General features: G+C 37.3%; 3 protein-coding genes across 8 annotated transcripts; 1 reads left to right on the top strand and 2 right to left on the bottom strand.

Annotated features, from left to right (window-relative positions):
* Positions 1-370: 370 nt before the first annotated feature.
* LOC105166809 (uncharacterized) lies at positions 371-5449 on the bottom strand. Of its 2 annotated transcripts, XM_011086297.3 has the most exons (10): positions 4974-5449; positions 4801-4879; positions 4631-4725; positions 4272-4376; positions 4107-4186; positions 3275-3365; positions 3005-3112; positions 2445-2531; positions 904-972; positions 371-742 (listed from the first exon to the last, which is right to left on the bottom strand). In XM_011086297.3, exons 1-10 carry the CDS (start codon positions 5154-5156, stop codon positions 587-589), a joined length of 1053 nt encoding a protein of 350 aa, XP_011084599.1. In that variant the 5' UTR covers positions 5157-5449; the 3' UTR covers positions 371-586. The 2 variants fall into 2 exon arrangements, with proteins under 2 accessions (XP_011084599.1, XP_020551211.1); XM_020695552.2 differs by lacking the exons at positions 4631-4725; positions 4801-4879 and having other exon boundaries at positions 4974-5446.
* Positions 5450-6335: 886 nt separating this feature from the next.
* LOC105166810 (replicase polyprotein 1ab protein) lies at positions 6336-8310 on the top strand. 2 transcript variants are annotated; one of them, XM_011086298.3, is made up of 4 exons: positions 6344-6801; positions 6949-7002; positions 7494-7619; positions 7859-8310. In XM_011086298.3, exons 1-4 carry the CDS (start codon positions 6439-6441, stop codon positions 8039-8041), a joined length of 726 nt encoding a protein of 241 aa, XP_011084600.1. In that variant the 5' UTR covers positions 6344-6438; the 3' UTR covers positions 8042-8310. The 2 variants fall into 2 exon arrangements, with proteins under 2 accessions (XP_020551172.1, XP_011084600.1); XM_020695513.2 differs by lacking the exon at positions 7494-7619 and having other exon boundaries at positions 6336-6801.
* A 1292-nt stretch (positions 8311-9602) lies between these two features.
* LOC105166812 (aluminum-activated malate transporter 4) lies at positions 9603-13210 on the bottom strand. 4 transcript variants are annotated; one of them, XM_020695232.2, is made up of 7 exons: positions 12322-13210; positions 11864-12001; positions 11517-11559; positions 11296-11426; positions 11085-11221; positions 10828-10974; positions 9603-10600 (listed from the first exon to the last, which is right to left on the bottom strand). In XM_020695232.2, the coding sequence occupies exons 1-7, from the start codon at positions 12689-12691 to the stop codon at positions 9947-9949; spliced, it is 1620 nt and encodes a 539-aa protein (XP_020550891.1). In that variant the 5' UTR covers positions 12692-13210; the 3' UTR covers positions 9603-9946. The 4 variants fall into 4 exon arrangements, with proteins under 4 accessions (XP_020550891.1, XP_011084602.1, XP_088739087.1 ...); XM_088882962.1 differs by having other exon boundaries at positions 10099-10232; positions 10310-10600; positions 11296-11559; positions 12322-13209; XM_011086300.3 differs by having other exon boundaries at positions 11296-11559; positions 12322-13209.
* Positions 13211-13411: the final 201 nt, after the last annotated feature.

The raw sequence follows: 13411 nt of genomic DNA, 5'->3' as shown, positions 1-13411 counted from the left end.
CCAACTGCATTTTAGATATATTCTTAAATGGTAGAATTTCAAATAATATGCAACTATGGCCAATTACAGCGAGCAGTTTGAACAACTTATTACGGGAGTTTAATACCTTAGGATAATTATATTTACACTACTTAATCTATTATTGACTTATACAAATCACTCTTATTTTTTTTACATAATTACAGAAATCATTCCTGACGGTCAAAAAGTCAAAAAGTCAAAAAGCCAAAAAGCAAGGATAATTGTGTAATGATGTTGACATTTTCGAAAAGTATATGTGTAATTTTTTAAAAAACAAAGGTGATTTGTCTAAATAATGTTAACATTTCTAGTGTGTATAAATCCCCAATCATGGCGAGTGCTATCAAAATCAAACCAAAAGACACAAAATAAGAATATTGTGAGTCAGGACATCCAAATAACATTTCGTTACAAGGTATAAAACTCATCTTAACTATTTGAACTTATAAAATCCAAGATTACCGTCAGAAACCCATCAGCAGCCTAAATGTTTCAAGAGAAAAATTGAGCAAATAAGTCCTTGTCCCCTTATTACAACCTCACACAACAAGAGCCATCTTCCTAATCATAAACTTTTATCACCAGATTCCTGATTCAATTCTTGCCTGCTCTTTCCTTTCCGTATTTTTGCCTTAACCCTAGACTTTGTCATGAGGGTCTGCACTGTGTTAACAAAATTTCCAACAGCCATGATTATGAGAAGAAGCCCACAGGTAATTACCTGAAATAGGTAAATATTACCATCTGATTGTATGTGATACAACTATAGTTGAAAAATGCTGAAGCAAAGCTTGAATCATGCAACAAAGTTCAACTCAAGTTGTTGCAAGTCACCGAAAAATCTAACAAAAATCCATATTCAGTGATATATTGATACTATACCTGCCAGTCCGAACTGAATCCAGCAAGTGCAGTTTTAAGCAACAAGACCCCAACATAGGCTTCAAAACCCTGAAAAGAAGGGAGTAGAATAGTTATGAAGTTTGAAGAGGGTATAAACATCATGTTTTAGACAAAGCACCTCCACTAGACACTTAGAGCTTGTTTTGTTGGAGAAAAAAGGGTGTATAAGAAAAATGGATGTACAAGAAAAAATTTGGTGTTTGGTTAGGGAATAGACAAAGGAAAATTAAAACTGAATGTATATGAAACCCTTATGTCCAATTTTGTTTACTTCCAAAATTGGGCAGAAAAAGTGAGTGTATAAAGCTAAAATACAAAAAGCTACATATTTTATTTTTATTTACACTACTACTCATTCATATCATTTTCCTCCATTTCTTTCTTCTCTTTTCCAGCTGATAACACCCGTACATAAAATTTTAGAAAAGATAACCATATAAAAAATAGAGTTAAATATAGTTACCAACCCTGAAGTATCAACCCCAAACCCCTAATGTATTAAAACCTTCAAAAAAAACCCATGACCATTAATTCTTAAGCTTTAAAGGTCCATTTTTCCCATTATAAAAATTGCGTCGTGAGAAAAATAAAGAAAGAGATTTCTAAAATGTCAAGATCATCATTTGTCAAAGTTTTGTCTAATTCTAGTAACACTTGTTTATCGAACTCTTTTTATTTTCATAATCCTAAAGGACTTGGGGCCATTTTATTATAATTTCCCTTGTTTATCAAACCAAGTTAAAAATAAATTTATTCATGCATATAATTATCACATATATATATTATAAATATGTATTAAATTTTTTATTTTTGTTATTAGTTCATCTGTCATTTTAATTTTATTAATTGTATATCTTTTTAAGTAGATATATAAATATATATATCTTTATGCATGCGTAAATTTATTTTAATTTGGTTTGACCAATAAGTTAAACTAAAAAATTGTGAGCTCCAAGTACTTTAGGGTTACGATAATAAAAAGTGTTTGATGAATAAGTAAAACTAGAATTAGAAAAAACTTTGACAAAGGATGATTTGGCATTCTAGATACCTTCATTTTTTCTTTCAGAAAACAATTTTTGTAAGGATAAAATGGACTTTTCAAACTTAAAATAAAAAGGTCAGGGGGGTTTCTAAAGGTTTTAATACTTTAGGGGGTAATTGATGTGGGGTGGATACTTTAAGGGTGGTAATTGTATTTAACCCTAAAAAATATACTTATTAATCAGTTCTTAAAGTTAAACTTTAAATTATTTTAGTATTGTACTAACTTGTTTATTTCTAGTACAAAATGAAGAGAAAGGGCCAACCGGTCTTTCTTTCTCAATTCGTACCAAACATGGGGAAGTGTTTTCTCCATTAGTTCATTTCCAATCATACCGAACAACTTATAAAAAAAAACTATTATTCTTTGCCCTTCATCGCGCCTTTTCACTTCCCCTCCCCCTTTCCTCTGATTGAACCAAACAAACATCTGTACAATGATGAGGGGAAATAGAAAAAGAAGTTGGCAGGAATACCTGCAAAATGAAAAGTATTGGGCACAGCAGCAGTAACTGACCCTGCACTCCTGCAGTTTCTCCCCAAACAACATCCATTCTCCTTGCCTACAATGAAAAACAGCAGTAGAACATAGAGAACAATCACGCCAATAATAAGCCAACATTACTTCTTATGTTGCTGAAATTGTCCTCAAACAATAGCTGAGTGCAGCTCCAAGTATTACCCTAAAATGAAAATGCTGTGAGCTTTTTCTGGGAGCTATTCAGCATGCATAAACAGACTGAAACCAATTTGAGAAAAAGGTAAAGGAAAAAAAAAGAAAAATATCTTTTGCTTCTTCTCACTTGATACTAAAAAATCACACAAACGTATAATCTATTGGACAAAATTGTTTTTTACTATTTCACATGTCTTGGCAATCTGTCGCACATGCAAAAGCACATCTTCATAAGCATAATTACAGAAAATTATCTATAAGAAAAGGAGTCCAAATTTTCAAAAGACTGAGACTGAGGCAAAGGTAGCAAAGCAAATGGAAGAGCAACCCAGTAATTCTACAAGCAGCCAAACTTATGACCTTGCCAAGCGCAATGCGTGTATAAAGTCTCTGTCTTTGATATCTATTCTGAAGAATCATTGCAACTCCTTGCATGATCGCCCATTTAAGGAACAGCTCTACACCTCTCTGCATTACCATTTCATGTTCGATCATATGATATAAAAGAAAGGGAAGAAGAAAACAAATGGAGAAAACTATGCAGGGAATCCAAACGAATAATTCTTTTTGTAGTGGGAGGTGGGTGAATGTTTCGCTTTGTGTGAGAGAAAGTTTGTATGCATAAACCACCTGTTTCTGAGCACAATCAGGTCCTCTCTCTATCTCCCAAGTAAGACTAATGAGAGCCATAGCCATAGCAAAGTAATGATGTTTAATCCACCTGCAGGCAAAATCCTGTTTTAATTAAACTAATCTGCAAAACTTTAACGTTTTACAGCCAAAACTAACAAATATTCAGGACTAATGAGCACATAATGCTGGAAAATTATAAGTCAATCGACCATGACAGTTCTAGTACTCAGCAGGTAGGGTAGATTTCTTTTTGGGGGAAGTTAAGTTGTTAGCAACAAGGGTGATCAACAAAAATACTCATCAAGTAATGCAATAGGCTGCCCTTTCTAATAGCCGTGCCTTGAGTGTTGAGAAAAAAGGTTGCAAAGCGCAGACAAGTCATGCACCTTATAAAAGGCCTGCACCCTGGCCTAAATAAGGCGCCAGGCTTGTACCTGCCAACTAGGTGCATGTTTCATGTGTCTTTTATGACTAGTGGCAGGATCATGATTGTTCATGCAGACGTATCTCCTTATTTACTACATTCCAGCATCCTAAAATTGGAAATTCCGTATCTCTCCCACTTAGACAAGTACCTAATTTGGGCATTTATTCCTGTAGTAAAGCAACATAATCAGCATGATACAGGAAACCAACCAAAGCAGCACCATTTTCTCTTGTCTGAACCAAAAGAACAAAAAGGTTTTCTCATTTCTGGAAAATTTTGAAAATTCATGGCAAAACAGGTTTCAAAAAAAAAAAATTATTTCCTCAATGCTGAATAAGATGCTGTAGCTTAAATCATAAAAGACAAAAAGAAAAGGAAATGGTTTGAACCATATTCAATTACCATGGTCGTATATCACTTCCATTAACTCTCAAGATGTTCTCTCTCAAAGCCAGACCTGTGTAGAGATACAGCAACCATGCCTGGAAAAAGACATAACGTCCACAGGTGTGAATAGTAGAAATTGTAAACATAAATCCTAGAAGAAACTTTCGCAACATAGTAAACCTGGTATAGTTGAACTGGCAATGCAGGCAGACATCCATCCCAAATCCATGACCTCAACATAAGCAAAAGTGTTGGCAAGAAGAGGAACAAAAATGCTGTTCTATCCTGCCATGGAACATAAAATGTGTTCAACAAATAGGAAGCAGAAGCTTTTGATCAATTGATTAAGAAAAGAATTGTAATGCTCATTACTCTTGTCCTCTAAGCTCACACGCACCGAGAAGCCACTACATATAGAATTTACCAATACATATCGAACCAAAAGGAAAAACCCAAGAATCCAGCAAATTACTAGTATAACACAACGGTTAATAAACAAAAATCTAAAACGCATCCATAAGTTGGATATAAGATCATACTCTGAAGTTGTTATATTCCTCCTTTACTTTCAACTTCACATTTTTCCTATTGGCCCGCACATTAATCGGTCCCAGAAACATCCTCAAAAATCTCCCTACACAACAAATAAAAATAGTATACTAATCCATTTCACATAGACAGCACAAATCTAACAACAAAAACAACAAACCATTAGATTTGCTGGGAAGAAATGCTGCCGCATCTCCTTCACTCAACACATACCTAGCTCTCACCAACTCCTCTTCCAACTTGCAATTGAAGCAAAAGCATCAGCAAACGAAAACGCATCATAACCATATACTCGCATCATGCATGAGTTAAAAAAAACGAGCAGAAGCATACTTTATCATCGTGTTTGGAAGTACGGAGAGAGTTGATGCGAGAATCAAGTGAGGCAACGCGCTGGCGGAGCGCCTCTTCTTCTCTGGAGGTGCGGGAGATGAGAGACGCCGCTTTTTCCTGCAACTCCTTAGCTTGCTCCACAAGGCTGGAAACTTCCCCACCGAGGGATGATGGTTCCCCCATCAGATGATGCCGGCCGTCCGACCGATCAAAAATCGCAGAGATTTCGGATTTAATCGGCGAATTGAAGGGGATTGTTCTGTATGTTTCTCACCTTTTTCCTGTTTTATGTTATTATGCTTTATACATTCACACACACATATATATAGTTAGAATAAATGGTTTTCTTGGTGGATAATAAATTTGAGGGGTTTTATGGGAAAATGGGAAAACGGGTGGAGTGGAGTGGGAAATCAAAAGAGGTGGGGATTGCGGCTCAGCTCAGCTCCCCTCTTCCGGTGGACGAGAGAGAGATTCCAAATCCTATTTCTTTTTATTTATTTATTTTTTATTCTTTCTCCTTTTTTTATTTTTGTTTTTTATCTTATTATTTGGATTGAAAGTTGGTTAGATCTTCTACTTTTTCTTTTCTTTTTTCGTAAAAATAATTTAGAAAATAGTACAATCTTTATTCAACAAAATCTCATTGTTTTAGCTTTGAAAATAAATAAAATCAAATATATATACATATATAATTTAGAATGTTTTTGGCTCTGAATTTCAGTTCTCATTTTTCTTTCATATGCATATTGATGTGGCATGTGATCTGATACTATGTTGTATAAGGAGTTTTCTTTGATTTTATAAATCTTGTTACAATGTACGTGTAAGTTGTATTTGGATTGAATGATTTGAAATCTCATAGCAAATCCTTTAAATATTTTTATATGCAAAAAATTTCAAATTCTCATCGAAAAAGAATAACAATATAATATTGCCATTTTCAGCTCCTACTATATAAATACTTAGTCGATCAAACCCCTGTCCATTCACAAACTCGATCAATTGTTATTCTTGTTTTTGCATAACCTCAATGTCCGCGTTATCGATCATCTCTATGTCATTCACTACATCCATAATTTGATTACCATGCTCCAAGTCTTAAACCAACTCAATATCACTTCAACTCTCACTTGCTATTAAGGCTTTGTTGAAATTCCCAAAACCTTATTCAATAGCTTTCCATGAATTTTGTAAGCTTTGTAAAAAATGGAAAAAGGCAACCCCATGAATGATGATGGCTCTTACTTCTTAGTATAATTAGCAAATATTTGTGTATGCACTTAAATAGAGTAGTGTGATGGCTTGAAGTGGGGCAAAAATCTATTTACCTCAAGGGTGAGGGGCCACATCATAAATAATTTCCCTAAACTTGGTGCACCGTCCTGTAACCTTCTAGCCACGAAAAAGAGGAAAAGAAGAAAAACTCTCTTCTTACAATCTTGGCCCATCATTTCCCTGGTTGATGGCGTCCAGCCTGCAATGGCATCCTCTACTTCCCGCAAAACCCCAAAGACGTCTTTTCCACCCACCGAATTCCGTCTCTATCCGCGCCTTCAGGCGCAGCGACCTCGATGGATTCGCGCAGCGTGTGGCGTCCGGCGAACTATGGCGTGACGCTTGGCGGAGAGCTAACGACGGGTTTGAACTGTTCGTTTATGAGACTAGGAAAACGGCGGAGCGGATTGACAGGAGATACGCCGTCTCTAGGCGTCTCTCTACCGTGGCGCAGTCCGCCACCGACCGAGCGCGTGAGCTTGACCGCGAGTTCGAAATTACTCAGCGCTGGCGGAGTTTCACGCTCGATTTCAGTAGGAATTGGCCAAGGGTATTGGTTTTACTGATGAATTTTGTCTAGCAAAGAATTATAATATCTCGATTATTTTATTTTATTTCTTTAGGCGTATGAGATGATCTTGAGTGTTCTTTATGTTAATTGAAAACCAGTTCTTTTATCACTCTGTTTTGTCTGCAGTACAGGAGGCAGCTCAGTGATTTCCTCGATACTCCTCTGGGGAGGAGTTTTGCGGTAAGCATCACTCACAAGATTTGTCCGTGTATGTCTAGTGAATCAAAATAAATGAATGTTCTCCTACTATTCCGAAGAACCATATGTTTGGTGTGGCAGGTTATTTGGATTGTTGGCCTATTTGTTTGTTAAAATGATAGATTGAGTAAATGTGACATTAAGTTCTGCAGTCATTTGGTTGTCCTTAGATTTAGTGAAATCATCGAAGTTAATCTGAATTTGCAAATTACTGAAAATTTTGATGGAGGAAGACAAAATCAATATTCTCGGTTTCATGCTTTTTAATTGTCGTTATGTAGCACTCTTATTGCTTATGATTTGCATGAAGCCCTGAGTTTGATTTTGACATATGTGAGTTTGAGTTGAACAAAAACCAATGCCTAATGGTATATTACAATCTTTGTATGTGATATCATGGTCTGGCAGTTTATGATATGTATTGGTTATGTAGAATTATTCTGATTGTAGTTTGTTAAAATATCTCTATGCAGACACTTTTCTTTCTATGGTTTGCTCTGTCAGGATGGCTGTTCCGAGTTCTGATTTTTGCTACATGGGTACTGCCATTTGCTGGTCCTCTCTTAATTGGGGCTTTAGCAAATAATCTTGTCATTAAGGTAAACATAGCCTGATCTTGTAGTGCCTTAGTTGGGAAGTAGAATCCAGATTTGATTACCGTGTTGTGGAAAAAAAGTTGAATCGGGGAAAAGAAAACATTTCTTGTTTTGCTTTGCTTGTGTGTACAATTATTGTTTGAGTTTTTCATGTTTCCGCTATTTTCTAGTGTATGTTGGCTTAAATCCTCATGCTGCGTGAGAGATACCTTTCCCCCTAATTTGTTAATTCCTCTGAACAGGGAGAATGCCCAGCTTGTAAGAGGCCATTTGTTGGAAACAAGAGCCAAACAGTGCAATGTGCAAGTTGTGGAAATATTGTTTGGCAACCACAGGGTGACTTTTTCTCAAGAGGTGGCAGAGGTACTACTTCCACGTCAAAGTCTCAACCAGATGTGATTGATGTTGAATTTGAAGAGAAATGAAGGAAGGTCTGTACGAGGCCACAAGTTGCCCTTCCATGTGGTTGACATTCTTGGGTTAGATATTCCAAAACATAATAGAGAGCAAATATTCCTTTTTATAGCAGACCTGATAGTCACTTCCCCGTCTTCATGTAATCCTTGTATCGCACATTCAGGAATGAGAGGAGCATAATCTTTGCTGTACAATTTGTCATTGTGCAAGTTCTTTTAAGACTATAACTGATTAGAGTAACACCTTTTGGTTCATGTGATAAATGGCATTTTGACCATGTTCTGATTTCTTGATCCATAATCTCAACATGAAAATTTGGCATTATGGTCCATGGAGAATGGTACATATTTCAAACCCCTAGTCAAATCTTTGCTAGTCTTCTCACATCAGGCTCCTATTTCCTTGTTAGTCTTGAAGAGCTAGTGTACATACTAACAATGATCAAATTGTATAATAAAGCCCCACAGAACATTTGAAAAACACATTTCTCATCATTTTTATTTATGCCCGGAAGCTTATTAGCTCTCTCTATTATTGAAAGAGTGACATCTTTGCATTTGCTTGTTATTCCCTCGCATCTGGCAGCTCTCTTGCTGACAGCGCAACTGATTGAGGGCGGATCTTCCAGTTTTGGCACCACAACCGGTCGTTATGCTTAGTCTGTATCAGACACAGACCGGTTTCCCTTATCAACCACACACACGATCTGTTGCACCGGGCATGCACTTTCCTGGTGTAAACGCCGTAATTCCCAGAGCCATATCTCGTCTTGAAGTCACAGTAAAACTTTGTACTGTGCGAAAAGTTGACATGGAAGTGCCAAGTGAAATTTTTGCCAGAAGGAAGATCCCGGACTCCAAGATTATCTTCAGAGGAATAACAGTGAATGGTGATTCTTTCACCTTGGATCTCATTTTTCACTGTAACTCTGGTGTGATGAATTGCTTCTGATGTGATTAGCATGGTAAATAGTAAAATCGTAAATGTGAAGAACAAATTTTCTCCCATTATCTTCATTTGGAAACGGCTCTGTTGAAGAACAGGGCTGGGGTCTGAGTGCATTTATAGGAAGTGGGATGTAAAGAATCTCAGCAAATATACAGTATTTTGACCATATTTTGGCTTTCTTGATACATGATCTTTAGCATAAAATGTGATTTTTACAGATCATGGAAATGGTACTGGGAATGTAATTGCTAAAACAATCTTGTTTAACTTGCGGCGATCCAATTTGAATCTGAACCTAAGACTGTAATGTGATTTGGTGCAGTAATGAGTAAAATTAGAACAATTAGAAGGGGTGAATAGTAATTTAGCCCCTCTGATATTAAAAATGGCCACATTACCCCTTTATGAAATAAATATAGTTATCCTCCTATACTTTTTAAAAATATAGGAAGGTAAATTGCTTCATTTTTAAAAATCATAGGGGGGTAAATTGTTGTATTTAAAAAATATAGGAAGGTAAATTGCTATTTATTTTTCATAAGGAGGTAATTTACTCATTTGTGATATCATAAGGAATTCCTTACATTTTTCCCGAATTAGAAGTATGTAATAGAGTCATGATTCAAGACAATTGAACAATTTACTGTATTTCTAATCTCATAATCCTACATATACAGTGTATCTGATACTTTATAATACAAATAAAAACAGGAGGGTGGAGATTACATCTTTCTAACAAGGTCTATTCTTCCTACAAAATTTCCTTCATTTTTGGCATGAAATGCATCAAAACTACAGCAAGCTACCTCGGAGAAGACTCCCTCCAAAAATCGGACAGCCAGAGGAGAAACTTTACTATAAAATATGACTAAGGGGTGTCTATGTATTTTTTGAATTCGAATTACTTTTTGATGATGTTAGATATCATGAAGCACTGTGCAATTATTCGTATTGATAGCCTAATCTCATCCAACAACCATTTGTGTTTCAGTCGACTCAACGGGCTCCCTGAACTTAGCCTTCTCGCTGAGTTCTTCAAATGAGTTCACGAGGTTCTGTAGCCTCGCAACAAACTCAATCAACAAAGAAGTAAACGTTGCAAGCGACAAAGCACTTGCACTTTCATATGTCCTGACTTCGCGCTCATTGAGAATGGAATCACCAAGGAGTGAGAGGCGTGAAGGCCACACTGTCTGCTGTTTAAACATGTCCTCCCCAGAATGCCATCGGGAAAGAGAGAAACTATTGCTCCTGTTAGCATTGTGTGGATCATATTTTGGTAAAATTGGGGCTGGATTGTGATGGACTAATGCACTAAGAGACTTTACCAAGGATGGCTTGTTTACCCTCTCCCTGAGTTCTTGACGTTGTTCTTGTTCTTCAGAATTTGGGGGTCGTTTTTCAATTGCCCAACTCTCTGCATTTACTAGAAGATAAGACTTTTGGTCGATCATCATCTGCAAATTCTCAGCGGCATCATGGACTTCCTGGAGAGGGTCCTCTGGGTTCAATTTCTCCATCTTTTCTAATTTTTCACCAAGCAGTCGCAAGACTTTAGCTCCTTCAACACCAGCCCTCCGAATTCCATCACTAAATGCCCGCCTTAAATCAGATGATGCCTGCAAATTGCAAAGGTGTTTATAATTCTGCATTGAAGCCCATCTCTAGCAGATTGGACAAGAGTTTTCTCAGGAGATGAAGTTCTCCAAGCAAAATACTCAAAAAGTAATGTAGTCACCAACAACAAGGATAATGCGAGCAGAGTGTACAACTTGAACACTAGATTGTACAAGAATAACAATGGTACAGCTGAAATGACCAGAAGAAAGAACGAAAACTAAAATACCTGTATTTCTGAAAGTATACTCCCGTGCAACGCCATTACCATGAAAGCACAATACCTGAGAGCACCACTGAGTTTAACATATTCGCTCCAGGGATATCTGAACATTTTGTAACGGCCATGGGGCGGTTCCCATACAGCGAAACCTAACTGCAAAAGAGCAGTTAAAAACTTACAATGGCACATCCATCTTTCAGATATTGTGTCTTTTCAGATCGAAACATCCCTCAGATTGTTGGTGGTGAAACATAAGTACATACCAGTGACTCCTCTTGGCTAGTGGACTCTACAGCAGCTCTATATCCCTTATAAAGAATATCATCAGCAGCCTGGTAGACCAGAATTTTTGACGGTATTCTTGAATATCCAACACACTGCAAGTACATATTGATACACCCTGAAACCAAGAAACAATGTTATCCCAAGAAAACTGTTGAACAGCATGCATCTGCAACTAAATCTTTAGTTCACCTTCCAAAGATGTTGCAACCCCTCGAAAATTTTTGACAACCAGCTTATGCAAATCCTCACCAGCCCAAATAGGGAAAACGCATACGTTCATGACCAAGCAAACACCAGCACCGACCATAATTTGCAGCAATCTAGAAACAGCAGTTTTAAGAAAATCTGGGGTTTCAGATACCAATACGATACAAAATGTCAACAAGAACACGCGAAATCCATATTCGTACTGCTTCATAGCTGGGTGCAACTTCAAATAACTAGCCAAAAAACCTGAAGTCCAGAAAGCGTAAATCACTAGTCAGATGCACTCTTACTGTCAAGCCCCAGACTGCAGGTGTGAGGGCCTGCGGGCAAGACTCGCAGCATTGTTGGGTCTATTAGCAAATATTTCCAATTTGTCCTCACTCTGTAGAACTGGTTAGTCTGAAATGGTAGTGGATTTCATTTCACCCAAATATAAGCAACATTAGTTTCCTCCCACAATATATGCGATTGATATATCACACTAACCATGCTTTGATAATAAATAACACAAAATGAGATTGTTAATGAGAATACACAAAAAGCAACAGACCTGCGAGAAAAACGCTGACCACAACCACAACTTGATGCAATGCTCCCGTCGCCTTAGACAATTCTGCAATCCCCAGAGCAAGTGCTCCAGCAGATAAGGTTCCCAGCGCTCGGTTAAACCCTTTGTTAAGTGTAGCGCCTACATGCACACCCAGCCAAATAAGACACACATGCACATGCTTACAAGCGTACAATGAACATTGGAGAAGCCATTAAATAAAAGTTTCCTATTACACTAAAATGCACTGATTAAAAAGCATAGGTACTTGATCAGGACTTTCATATGCTAACGTCAATTACAACATATATAAATTCAACATTGAGCTACAACTTACCTACAACCCGGATAATGAACATCAAACCAGTGATTAGAAAATCACCAAATGCAATATTGTGCATGTTACCAGGTGGAATATTGATGGACATTGCAACATGCAGTGATTCAAAAGCACCACTCACCTATGCTAAACTCGAACACAACAATTACAGTGAGAATAGCCCAGATGTGATTCAGAGTAAAATAACTTGCAGACTTTCTGAAAAAGATGAGCACAGAAACCAGAGACAGTGCAGCGCCCATTTTAGCTGCAAAGATCACTTTTCTCGGGTCGGATCTTCCCATTTCAAATGCCCCAACTGCAGTTCCCTTAACATCCCTCCACCACCCCAAAAATCTCTCTCCAATTGCTTGAAACATACGACGAAAGCAACCATGATTTTTGCCATAAGAATCGTTCAATCCCTCGTCGGAATAATACTTACCCGGAATCAATCTCACTCTGCTGCTCTCCGCAAAACTTCCTCTCAATGACCCCGAATGCGACGCCATCGAGCCTCTTATGCAAGTAGAAACGGCGTAAAAGAATCAAGAATCAACGAAAATCATCGTGCAAAAACACGTAGATTCATAGCCAAACAAACGAAACAATAAACTATTGAATCCAAACACGAGGAGTAAACGCAAGAATTGCGACGGAAGGGATGACTACAATTGGGCAATTGATTTCTTTTCAAATTTCTGAAGGGAAATATCACGATTGATCTGAAATCGTTGGTGGGTAACTGCAATTTCTTGCTTCAGAATACGTTAGTGATCTAACTTCATCCACAGAGATTTCTTAGCGAAAATTTCTGGGATGAAACAATGTGAAAAGAAGGCAGGTGAGTATTGAAGGATATGTTTCAATAGCAAAAGCTTCTTTTCACGATTCCTCGACTCCTCTGTCGCTCCTTCTTCGTGCATGCGCGCATTCTTGGTTTGTGTTTATACATTTTTGAGCCACCCATGTCTACGTGTTCGGCGCGTCCGTCACTTGGACAAATGGTTGGTTGGTTGCTACCCGTCTTTACGTATTTGTTAATACAACCTCAGATTTTCTGTTACTTCTCGTTTTGAAATAATAATGGTTATTTGCACTTTGACCCTTCTAAATATAGGTATTTTTCTAAATTGAACCATTAGATTTAATATGTGTTTTGATTGTTTCGAAAGACTGTAAATGTGCCAAACATCTACATTTGAGGGTTTATACATTCTTGATTGGTGTTT

This window comes from Sesamum indicum, linkage group LG7, assembly GCF_026168435.1.
Source record: "Sesamum indicum cultivar Baizhima isolate 11 linkage group LG7, ASM2616843v1, whole genome shotgun sequence".
NCBI lineage: Eukaryota > Viridiplantae > Streptophyta > Magnoliopsida > Lamiales > Pedaliaceae > Sesamum > Sesamum indicum.
Note: the sequence above shows the minus strand (reverse complement) of the source record. Positions and strands in the feature narration are given on the sequence as shown.

Coding starts and splice junctions, on each gene's coding strand:
- LOC105166809 (XM_011086297.3), bottom strand. CDS start 5,156: ATGGGGGAACCATCATCCCTCGGTGGGGAAGTTTCCAGCCTTGTGGAG. Junction 4,377..4,630: donor AGGAATATAACAACTTCAGA/GTATGATCTTAT, acceptor GTTCCATGGCAG/GATAGAACAGCATTTTTGTT. Junction 2,532..3,004: donor CACGCATTGCGCTTGGCAAG/GTCATAAGTTTG, acceptor TTTTCATTGTAG/GCAAGGAGAATGGATGTTGT.
- LOC105166810 (XM_011086298.3), top strand. CDS start 6,439: ATGGCGTCCAGCCTGCAATGGCATCCTCTACTTCCCGCAAAACCCCAA. Junction 6,802..6,948: donor TCAGTAGGAATTGGCCAAGG/GTATTGGTTTTA, acceptor TTTTGTCTGCAG/TACAGGAGGCAGCTCAGTGA. Junction 7,620..7,858: donor CAAATAATCTTGTCATTAAG/GTAAACATAGCC, acceptor TCCTCTGAACAG/GGAGAATGCCCAGCTTGTAA.
- LOC105166812 (XM_011086300.3), bottom strand. CDS start 12,691: ATGGCGTCGCATTCGGGGTCATTGAGAGGAAGTTTTGCGGAGAGCAGC. Junction 11,560..11,863: donor GGTCAGCGTTTTTCTCGCAG/GTCTGTTGCTTT, acceptor TCTGGACTTCAG/GTTTTTTGGCTAGTTATTTG. Junction 11,222..11,295: donor GGTTGCAACATCTTTGGAAG/GTGAACTAAAGA, acceptor TCTTGGTTTCAG/GGTGTATCAATATGTACTTG.